The following is an 11953-nucleotide window of genomic DNA, read 5'->3' as shown; positions in this document are numbered from 1 at the left end:
AACCCAGCACTGGGTTATATTTAACCCAGCATTTTTTAGAGTGTGCACACCCACAAGTCCTCTTCAAATGGTGGTTGTGTGAATTTTATTTGCAGTATGATAGCAATGCACCCTAACTTGTGGAAACAAACTGCTATTGATGGCATATTATATAATTGACATCATTACATGCTCCAGGCTGGTATAATGCACACATCATTTAGGGAAGATGCCATATTTAATTTGTGTTAGCTTAAGGTCCTAGTTCATGTCTAAATACCTGAATAACAGTGCAAATTATGTCTTTTGGTGAGTCAACTACAACACCAAAGTCATTTGGTGTTGTTATTATCACGTGCATGGTGCCAAAAATGAAAGCTTTTCAGTAGTGCCACTGAATTTCTCATTTTTTCCGGTCGGGTTAATTGCAGTAAGTGCATTGTGGATTACATCAACATGTAGCTTGACCCATTATGAAAGAGAGGTCAGGGAATATCAGTCTTCAGATCGCATTATCTGCCATTTAAGTGCTGAGTGTGAATGTTAGCCTCATGATAACATGCTCATTTGCTTTCTGCTGGGAAACGAGGATGTGACGGTCTGTGGTTTTGGCATATAAGCATCTATACACTGATCATTTGTATGCCAATCTCTTTGAAGTTGTTCTAAAATGTCTACTGCTTTAGTTTTGTGAAGGGTGATATGCTTTCAGCTGAAACTCAAAAATCCTACATAGGCACTATGCAGCATTTTAAGGAATGACAGGCACAAATGATTGCGTAAAACTGCCTCCCACAGAAAGCTGAATTGCCATTGTAATTTACCATGCACCTACTATAATTCAGCACATTACAAGAATAGTTAACCCAAAAATGAAAATTCTCTGGAAATGTACTCAACCTCAGGCCATCCAAGATATAAATGAGTTTGTTTCTTCATCGTAACAGATTAGGAGAAATATCGCATTACATCACTTGCTCATCAGTGGATCCTCTGCAGTGAATGGGTGCCGTCAGAATGAGAGTCCAAACAGGATTGCTAGATTTCTCCAAATCTGTTCTAATTAAGAAACAAACTCATCTACATCTTGGATGGCCTGAAGGTAAGCTAAATTGGGTGAGCGAATTAATTGGAATAAGAATTTCCAAAAAAAAATAAATAAATCCAAATGAATAATAACTCACAAATAACATTTGTGAGTTATCAACATTCCCGAACAGTTGAAATCCATTCACATACTTGCATAGAGTATAATCCAGTCAAAAGAGACAGCACTGAATGTATCCTTTGTGAAGAAGGCGTTCCCATAATGCAACAGGTTCAGTGAGCTGCTGGATAAAGCTGATAAATATATAAATATAATTCTAAAACTATTTTTTTATGAGAGTCTTCTAGATCAGTTGCTTACGATGTTGCATTTCAGCAGACAGCAAGACAGCTCACTATGTTTTGGACCAGAGCCATGATCTCTGATTAGGGTTGCAAAAAGGTAAATTTAGGAAATATTCCAGAAATTTTGGAAACTTTCCAGGATTTTTTGGAATATTCCAGGGATTTTTGGAAAGTTTCTGGAAATTTTCCACCCCTTTGCAACCCTATCTCTGATTGATCGCCTCTTAGACATCAACAGATGATTCTGTATTATTGCTCCCATTGATTTATCTGTCATTCTAGCACTCTGACCAATCTTTTTACCTCCAGACAAAACGGTGAGTGTTTTTTCCTTGTTGTCTGTATCACATCTTTAACGTGATCTGTCTTTGCAGCATTTCTGAGACGCTCTCAAGGTTTACAATGAGAGGAGACCTGTAAGACCTTTTTAATATGCATCCCAACTAACCGTAAAGACAGCTTTTACCATGCATGAAAAATAATATGTTTCTATCTAATGGATTGTTTGTGCACTTCAAATCCTGTCATAACACTAATATAATTCTTGGTCATCTTCAGTCATAGATAATGGTGTTAGCGTTCTCTTTCAATCGTTGAGTTACAGTTGATTTCAGGTCTCTCTGCAAATGCATACACAGCTATACAGAGCTGACAATCAAGAAACGGTTCTCATTCAGAATTAAATTAATTGGACAAGCCTAATAAAGGATCACAGAGTGTTTGACATCAGTGGATTGATTGAAGATTTTGATGAAAGCAACTTGTAGAGCATTGTGTTAGCAATGTCATTGTCATAGATTCAGTTACCACACAATGCATGAGCTGATAAAATACATATTTTCAATGCAATGTAAATCGCTTTGGATAAAAACGTCTGCCAAATTCATAAATGCATAACACTAACTAGCCAAAGTAATAACCATTATTTGGGAGTTCCATGTATTTTACTGAAACATACTACTGTAGATATCCAAACCAATGGCATTATTGCACTGATTGTCGAAATGACATTAGACAGAAACGGTCTGGGGCCAAACAAGGACTCGAGCCATCCAGACGTCTTGGTTGCATATTCATTTCATCATAGCATGCTTGCATCATTCCACAAGCTGCATTAGCTGAAAATCTAACTGATGGTTTTTGCTTAGCAAGCCTCACCATGTACCTACTGTAATGCAGCAATTAAAGGAATGGTTCACCCAGAAATGAAAATTGGCTGAAAAATGCTCTAAAGTGCATGTGCTAAAATACATGCTATTCTGGTCTATGTAAATTATATTATTTTATATTATTACAAATTATAGATCGTTGGTTCTTACTGCCTCTGAAGTCTTGTTGGTATAGTTGCAATCAACACTATATCCCATCAGTGTTATTTTAGTGTTATTATTAGTTTTACTTATATACTATCATAGTAATATTTTGAATGAGCTTTTATTTTTTATTTTCATTTTCATTTTAGTTTGTTTTAGTAATTTTGTTAGTGTTTGTTAGTTATTTAATTGTTTTGTATGTTTTATTTTAGTTCTTTAACTTAAACTTTTTTCTGTTAGTTGCCAAGGCGACATCTCTTTTCAGACTTAACATTTTTATATAATGATTATTTATTGTTTTTCAGCTTTAATTTCAGTTACCAGAAATGATCTTTAATAGTTTTAATTAGAGTTAACACTGATCCACTAGTAGGTCATTCAGTCTATGAAATCAGTGCATTTTCCAAAAAATGATCAGACAAAGAATGTCTTAAATTGTTAATAATTTGCACTGGCCCATCTCATGATTTTATATATATATATATATATATATATATCTTTGTAAGTGAGTGGGTGATTCTGCACTGAAAGACAAAATTAACTGTAAAACATATGAATTCAGGACAGGCTTAATATGATTTCAACTTCAGCGTTTATTCAACTTTCAATGTTTGTACAATCAGGGGCTCCGCTATGGTTTCCGGGCCCCCTGAACATCATTGACTCGGGTCCCCTCTCCCTCGCCGGGCCATTGTTCTAACCTTCCCCCCGTTACGGTGCCACTGTGTACAATAAACTTTGAATGTATATTGTTTTACGCTATGATTCATCTCAGAGTTTATTGGTGTGGTTAATGGTGTATAACTGTTTGGAAATGCATATGAACTACTGTATACAATATACTAGGGGTGTAACGGTACACGTATTCGTACTGGATATTTTCAAAACGGGTCTTTCACCGAACAAATTCAGCGTTGTTGTAACTACTGCACGAATTGGAACTTCACTGGAAACTTCCAGTTTTATATATTGTTACTTTTGATAAGAAACAAAGTCTCATCTTTCAAATGATGTCCTTTTTTTCAGGAAATTCAAACAATAAAAGCCGTTTTGACGCTCTTTGATGTGGCGCGACAGATCGTTGTATAAATGCCTCAGTTCAAACGGCATCATGGAGCCCTCTTTACTACTAGTTTTACTTTTAACACGAAATAAACATGAATGAACATCTCATGCCTCATGTAATCGCTCAATCGGTGGTCCAACCACGGAAAGACGTCAATAAAACTTAATAAAAATCTATTCGTAAAAAAAATAAATAAATAAAAATCTTCTAAACACGTAGCATTCATTTACCTCTGGCAAGTCATCAGTGTTCACAGCTCTTTAGTTCGCTAGAGAAATTAACTCTAGAGAAGAGCATTTCGTGAAATATTAGACTATATACTTATTATATTTTACTTTAGCTGTTAGTGATGTCATAATTATTTAATGTATGTTTACATTAGTGCTGTCAAACGATTAATCGCGATTAATCGCATCCAAAATAATAGTTTTTGTTTACTTTATATATGTATATTTACTGTGTATGTTTATTATGTATATATAAATACACACACATACAGTATATATTTTGAAAATATTTACATGTTTATACATTTATATATTCATTCATATTCTTATATTTTATATTATATATAAATACATATATTTAATATAAAAACAACATATTTTTCTTAAATATATACATGCATGTTTGTATTTATTTATAAATAATAAATATACACAGTACACATATATTATGTAAACAAAAACGTTTATTTTGGATGCGATTAATCTCGATTAATCGTTTGACAGCACTAGTTTAAATAAATCTCTTATGAAACAAGTTATGACAGTCACTGTGTAAATGAATATATTTCAACAACAAATAGAAATTTTATAATTAAGAAGTTAATTTAAAAACTGCATTTTGTGCAATTTACATGTTTGCATACATTTTTTTTTAAGTTGAGCGTTGATTATAATATTTAAAATTAAATAGTAATTAAATTTAAGTTTGGGCTCCGTTGTTAATTGTAATCTTATAGTAATGTAAAATGGCTCCCTATAGTTTATATAGCATAATCTGAGGTAGATTTGTATCCCTAAGAAAATTTTATTTATAAGTGAATTTATTTAAAGAAAGGGCAATTTGTTCAGTACACCACTGTTTACAAAAAACCGAGGTATGTACCAAACCGTCATTCAAGATGAAGGGTTAAAGCATACGAGATATCACACCAAGCAAGCCTTACTTCTCAGACTTTGCACAGTGACTCAGCTGAAACGACTGATTTAAGAAACCCTATGCACATGTATCATCTCCTCCGTGTCGCCATAGTAACGTGTGATGATGTGTCTGTGCTGCTCTTGCAGAAGCTGTCTGACGTGGCTCCCAGCTCTTCGGAGGGCAGCACGGTGGACCTCAGACACTTCGTTAAAAAAGATGGAGAAGATTCTTTGGACTCTGAACTTGAGGAATCTACTGATCCAGAAGCATGTTTCACAACAGGTGATGCTGCTAATAGTTTTTTTTACCATACATAATAAGACTGTCCTTCAACTCTTACAAAAAAGTTCTGTAGTATCAGTGGGAAATGCCATGTTATATACAATGGGCCCAAAAAAACATTTGAAACTTAAGTCACGCTTAAAAATTCTGAAGGGAAATGCACGTGCTGTTTTATTTGTCTGTGCATCACTCAAAGTGAAGACTCAACTCACTTTTAATAGCGTTTGAATTTAACATGTTACTAACCTAATAACAATAGGCAGAATAACACATGGCACACACAAATATTGTTGGTTTTTATTACGTATTTCGTCTGTTTTATCAATGCTTTTTGCTATTGAATAAATGTTATGGTTATTAATAATATGTTTCTTGCATGGATTTATTACACGTTTTGAAACTTAAGTCAGGCTTAAAACGTCTGAATGTCATAGCAATGGATAACAAAGTGGTGTTTATTTTAAAGAAATATTTTTTTTACCCATTTCAAGAAAAACATTTCACTACAGGAACATTAAAGGGTTAGTTCACCCAAAAATGAAAATTAGCCCATAAATTACTCACCCTCAAGGCATCCTAGGTATATATGACTTTCTTCTTTCAGACGAATCCAGTCGGAGTTATATTAAAAATTGTCTTTGATCTTTCAAGCTGTTTAATGGCACTCAGCGGGTGTTGCAGTGCATCAGTCCAAAAGAAGTGAAATAAAAAGCGCCCATCCATAATAAAAAGTGCCTCACACAGCTCTGGGGGTGAGCAAAGGCCTCCTGTAGCGAATCGATGCGATTTCGTATTTTTTTGTACGAAAAATAACCATATTTAAAACGTAATAATCAATTTAATCTAGTTTGCGCTCACTGTTGTACACGGAAGCAGCTCCGGGCGGATGAAGTATGAGGTCAGCGTTTTTATTTCACTTCTTTTGGATTGATGCACTGCAATACCCGCTGACTGCCATTAAACAGCTTGGAAGATCAAAGACAATTTTTAATATAACTCCCGACTGGATTCGTCTGAAAGAAGAAAGTCATATACACCTAGGATGACTTGAGGGTGAGTAATTTATGGGCTAATTTTCATTTTTGGGTGAACTAACCCTTTAAACAACAGTTCTTAAGCTGAAAATGAAGACAAAATTATGGCACCACTTTGTGATTTTAAAACTTTATTGTAGCATGTTCATAGTTAATGTGATAAACAACCTTTAAACAACTCCCCGGGAGCCACAGCAAAAATGGCTGCCCATTTCCCCGGGTGTGTGTTCACGGTGTGTGTGTGTGTGTGTGTGTGTGTGTGCACGTGTGTGTGTGTGTGTGTTCACTACTCACTGCTGTGTGTGTGCACTTGGATGGATGATATGCAGAGCACAAATTCCGAGTATGGGACACCATACTTGGCCACATGTCACTTCCTTTCCTTTTCCTTTTCAAATTAGTAAATGTAAATGTAAACCTAAGGGAACTGACTTTGCACACCCAATAAAAGCCGCCTTCAGACTAGTTAGTTAAAAGTATTTGGAAAAATTAAAAGTTAAGAGAATAGTTTAGCAAAAATTGACAAAAAATTTGCTGAAAGTGTACTAATCCTCAGGCCCTCCAAGATGTATGAATTTGTTTCTGCATCAGAACAGATTTAGAGAAATGTAGCGTTACTTGCTCACCAATGGATCCTCTGCAGTGAATGGGTGCCGTCAGAATGAGAGTCCAAACAGCTGATAGCTGAAGTAATCCACACCACTCCAGTCCATCAATTAATGTCTTGTGAAGTTAAAAGCTGCGTGTTTGTAGACGTTTTAACTTCAAACCGTTGCTTTATGTTGAACAAAATATTAATCCATAATAATGTGAAAAAGTCCATCCCTCGTTGTCCTTTTACATCAAACTCATTATTATGCTTATCCACCAACTTATTTGTTCATTTCTCCAAATCTATACTTTGTTTTTCAGGGTGTGTCCAAAAGTTCCCGTGCTGCCAGGTGGATGCTGAAAAGGGCATGTGGAAGAAATGGTGGCTGCTGAGACAGACGTGCTATAACATAGTGGAGCACAGCTGGTTTGAGACCTTCATCGTCTTCATGATTCTGCTTAGCAGTGGCGCTCTGGTGAGGGAAGTGCATGTGTTGTTTTGTTTGTCAGTGTGTCACAGGGTGAAGCCTTGACTCACTTTCAAAAGAGTTTGACGTGAACATGTTGCTAAGCTAATGACACAATACTCTAGACAGAATAATACATGGCACACACAAATATTGTTTGTTTTTATTACCGGTTTTACATTTTATGGGCATTTAAAATCAGTATTTTTCTTGGATGGATTTTTTCACTCAACTTGTTGCAATCCATGCTGGTTTAATTCTAATCCTTTATATCTTCACATCTCAAACCTTTTTCAGGCACTTGAGGACATTTACCTTGACTCAAGGAAAACCATAAAGACCATACTGGAATTTGCTGATAAAGTTTTCACCTACATCTTCATTCTCGAGATGCTGCTGAAATGGGTCGCGTATGGTTTTGTCAAATACTTCACCAATCTCTGGTGCTGGCTGGATTTTATTATTGTTGATGTAGGTTCAACTTTTGATGAAATATTATATGTGCTGCACAAGATTACAGTTACAGTTGTGGTCGTAAGTTTACATACACCTTGCAGAATCTGCAAAATGGTAATTTTTACTGAAATTAGAGGGGTCATGAAACATGTGTTGTTGTCCTGAAAAAACTATTTCACATACAGATGTTTACATATAGTCCACAAGAAAAAATAACAGATGAATTTATAAAAATGACTACATTCGAAAATTCCTATATGCTTGATACTTCTTGTATGATTTGCGATAGTTGTCACTTGTTTTGTTATGAGCAGGTACATTGACCACTGTTCTTCAGAAAAATCCTCCAGGTCCTGCACATCTTTTGGTTTTCCAGGATCTTCAGCATATTTGAACCCTTTCTAGCGGTGTCTATATGATGTTTTACTTTAATTGAGGGACTCATACAAATAATGCAAACATTCACTGATGGTCAAGAAAGAAGCATGATGCATTAAGAGCCAGGGTGCTGAAATATATATTTTTTTTAATTACTAACATTTTGCTGATTCTGCAAGGTGTATGTAAAACCAAAAACTGAAAATGATGCCGTCATTCATTTACACGTATGTCATTTCCAATCTGTGTGACTGACAGGATGCTATTCGTCATAATAGGGATTAGATACTATTATAGATTTCATTACTATTTTGATTAACTTTTTATGTTTTCTTTTTAGTTTTCATTAAAGTATACAATATTTTTTATTGCTTTTTATTTTAGTACATCAGGTAAAAATGAGAAATTTTGCCTTGACAACTACAGTAGCTGAAATAAAATAAGTTTTAATGTTTTTTTTTTAAAGTTATATGTATATTTTTTATTATACAAATATAATAAATGAAGGCAATAAGTCCCAAGAAGCCATGGTTTACAGTGAATTTTATAACAGCTAAGTGGCGTTGTTAGGCACGACGCAAAGCAGATAGTTTTATAAAACGGTTATTCCATATACGAAGTAAGGCTTCAAAGAATAAAACAGAGCAAATAAAGTGTAATGATATTAATAAAAACAGTATTCTTCCACCAACACACAGATGTAAACAAAGGTGTATGTTTGTAGAGTAACGCGGCTCAACCAATCAGAATCAAGGACCGGAACTATCCGTTTTATAAAAATAATTCCTTCACTTATAATTCTTGGCAGTAGAATGACACAGTACTATTTGGCTGGTGCCCTGCCATGCAGGTTGCATTTTGTCTGCAAGTTTGCAGCGTGATTTGCGTGAGTACTTGATTAGTGAACTGGGTGCTAAAACAACACAGGCAGCAGATGCACATCAACTTATAAAAGCACCATTATCAAGAGAGCATCAGTGAACTGAGAATGATTGATTGGAAATGATGGCTTTCGTGTGTGTTATGCATGTGGGTATTGAGACTGTGCGATTTTATACTGTTTGATAACAGTTGTGAGATTTGTACATTTGAAAGGCCGTTTTCCCATGAGAACCCGCAGAGAAGTTGAGATTGGAGCAGGAAGGAAGGGAATCGTGAATGCTTTTCTCCTAATGAGCTCTGTTGATGTGTGTAGGTCTCTCTGATCAGCCTGGTGGCCAACGCCCTGTGTTATTCAGAGCTGGGCGCCATCAAATCTCTCCGAACCCTGAGAGCCTTCCGACCACTCCGAGCTCTCTCACGCTTTGAGGGAATGAGGGTAAAATCTCTTAATGTGGACTATTTATTCATTTACATATATAAATCATTATTCTTAAAATCATATAAATTATATATTTATTGAGGACTTTATTCAATCAATGAAAGGCTGACTGACTAGGAAGCAGACCTGAATTCATTGAAAATGTACCCTTTTGTTGCCTTTGGTGTTCTTTTGGCCTTTTCACACTTGAAAATGTCAGTCCAGTGCGTTTCTGGCTTAATCCGGGGTTATCTTGGTTAGTATTTAATCCTGGGTGGTCAGGTTTTGAGATTTCACACTAGCATTGTTAACATTGTGATTTCTATTAGAGAGAACGATTTTACTGTTCAGTTTTATTTTGATTCAGTTCGATTTGTTAATGACTTTAGGCAATCACGTACAGTAAATGTCTCAAGGAAAACATTTACATTACTATAATAATATATAACTTTAATATTAAAGTGATTTGTAAACAAACATTTAAATTGCACATAAGGCTGTTTTTAAAAAAAAAATGAAAATGTATTATAGGCCGATAATAAGTTTTTAATGAGAAAATTATGTTTCTACTCCAGTTTGTAGCACTTTAAACAGTGGATGTCATAACTTGTTTTCATAATAGATTTATTCAAGCATACATTAAATATTAAAAAACAGGTAAAAAAAAACAAAAAAGAATATATAGGCTAATATAGTGTGTATGTTTAGCATAATGTTCATTTTTCCAACTGACTAAAGATCTATAAACATTGAATGGCTTTTTTTGTTCATGCATCATCTGAAAACAGACCGATTTCTGGGATTTAAGAATCGATTTTGGTTCATCAAAATAAGAATCCATTAAAATCGAGAGATCAATATTTTCATCACAGCCCTAATTTTTTATATTTATAAAATTAAAATCGGATAAATACAGCATGCAGCAAGTATGCAGTCTATTTTAAAAACGTCTGTTTTATCTTTGAAAAGATGTTGCCATGCTTAAGTCTTCTGAAGAGTAAAAGACAAAAAACGCACAACTTTAAGAGAAGTGCATGCATATTTACTGAGCCTAGCACTGATTGATTCATTACTGGTTGTCTTTTGCTCTCTGTAGTTTAGGTTGCCAATTCTCCTTTAAATATTATACTTTGATGAAAGTTTGGTAAAAGCAGAATGAAAGTTAGCTTAATAAAGAATTAAGAAGATGTTAACCCAAGGTTTATTGCAGTATGAAAAGCCCCTTTCAGTAGTTTTGTGTTTCTTTCTGGCTGGACATGTGAATGAAGTCCTCTGAGCAGATCAGCTTATTGAAGTCAACATGAAACTGACATATAGGACATGCAGTGAGGAAAAAATACATTGTGGGGCTTGAATTTATCTATCAGAAATTGATTGTATCATAAAAAGTAGGTGTTAAATACCAAAATAGAGTCACGTGTAGTCACATAGTTGAGGATTTGATGTAATCTGAAAAGAAACGGAGCAAGTTATACATTTCGATGAAAGATTTCAAACATCATTATTTAGTACAGGGTTGCCCAAACTTTGAGAGTTGATAAATAGCTAATAATTAATTAAATCAAAAAATTATAATAAATAAATAATTAAAGGGTCATCATTTACTCACCATTAAGTTGTTCAAACCCTGTATGAAGTTGTAAAAGAAGATATTTTGAAGAATGTTGGTGACCAAACAGTTGCCGGTCCCCATTGACTTCCATAGTATGGAAACAAGTACTAAGGAAATCAATGGCTAACTCTTTGGATACCACCATTCTTCAAAATATCTTCGTTTCTGTTCAACAGAAGAAAGAAATTGAGTAAATGACAGAAGTTTCCTTTTTTGGTGAACTATCCCCTTAAAATTAAAATATTTTAACCTGCATGTCATGTGACTCTTTTGAAAAATTAACCTAAAATCTCAGGTATACTTCAGATCAAAGTGGTTTAGCTGACAAAAACGAAACGCTGCTTTCGTATAATGTGCACGTAATCATTCACAATAAGGTCATAAACATGCATTAAAGGGGTCATATGATGTTGCTAAAAAGAACATTATGTTGTGTATTTGGTGTAATGCAATGTGTTTATGCGGTTTAAGGTTAAAAAAACACATTATTTTCCACATACTGTACATTATTGTTTCTCCTCTATGCCCCGCCTTTCTGAAACGCGTGGATTTTTACAAAGCTCATCGTTCTAAAAAAGCGAGGTGTGCTCTGATTGGCCAGCTATCCAGTGCGTTGTGATTGGCCGAATGCCTCAAGCGTGTGACGGAAATGTTACGCCCCTTACCATACTGTGATGCCGTCTCCCAGCAGGACGAGACTCAGTCCAGCTGCTCTGCTCGTGCACATCCCATCATCGATTCTCTTTTAGCAGTTCAGTCAATGTACTGTTAGGAGTAACTGAATAACTCAGGATATTGTTTTATTTCGCGTCAGAGGGAGTGTCAGGCACGTTTATAAACCGAATAACTTGAGTAATTTGTGGATTAGTGTGTACTGGAGACGCGAACCATTTCAAACGATTCAGTTCGATTTGGTGAACTGGTTCGACCGGTTCAC

General features: G+C 35.0%; 1 protein-coding gene across 1 annotated transcript in view; it reads left to right on the top strand.

Moving 5' to 3' along the window:
* LOC107674776 (sodium channel protein type 1 subunit alpha-like) overlaps positions 1–11953 on the top strand; it is a 49204-nt gene that overhangs the window by 23069 nt on the left and 14182 nt on the right. Inside the window, exons 17-20 of the mRNA XM_016468878.1 lie at positions 5043–5178; positions 7125–7279; positions 7568–7741; positions 9300–9422. Coding sequence (XP_016324364.1) covers positions 5043–5178; positions 7125–7279; positions 7568–7741; positions 9300–9422 — 588 coding nt within the window. The remainder of the gene's footprint in view (positions 1–5042; positions 5179–7124; positions 7280–7567; positions 7742–9299; positions 9423–11953) is intronic.

Source organism: Sinocyclocheilus anshuiensis, unplaced genomic scaffold (genome assembly GCF_001515605.1).
Source record: "Sinocyclocheilus anshuiensis isolate Anshui unplaced genomic scaffold, SAMN03320099.WGS_v1.1 scaffold680, whole genome shotgun sequence".
Taxonomy (NCBI): domain Eukaryota; kingdom Metazoa; phylum Chordata; class Actinopteri; order Cypriniformes; family Cyprinidae; genus Sinocyclocheilus; species Sinocyclocheilus anshuiensis.
This window is presented reverse-complemented; position numbering and strand designations above follow the sequence as displayed.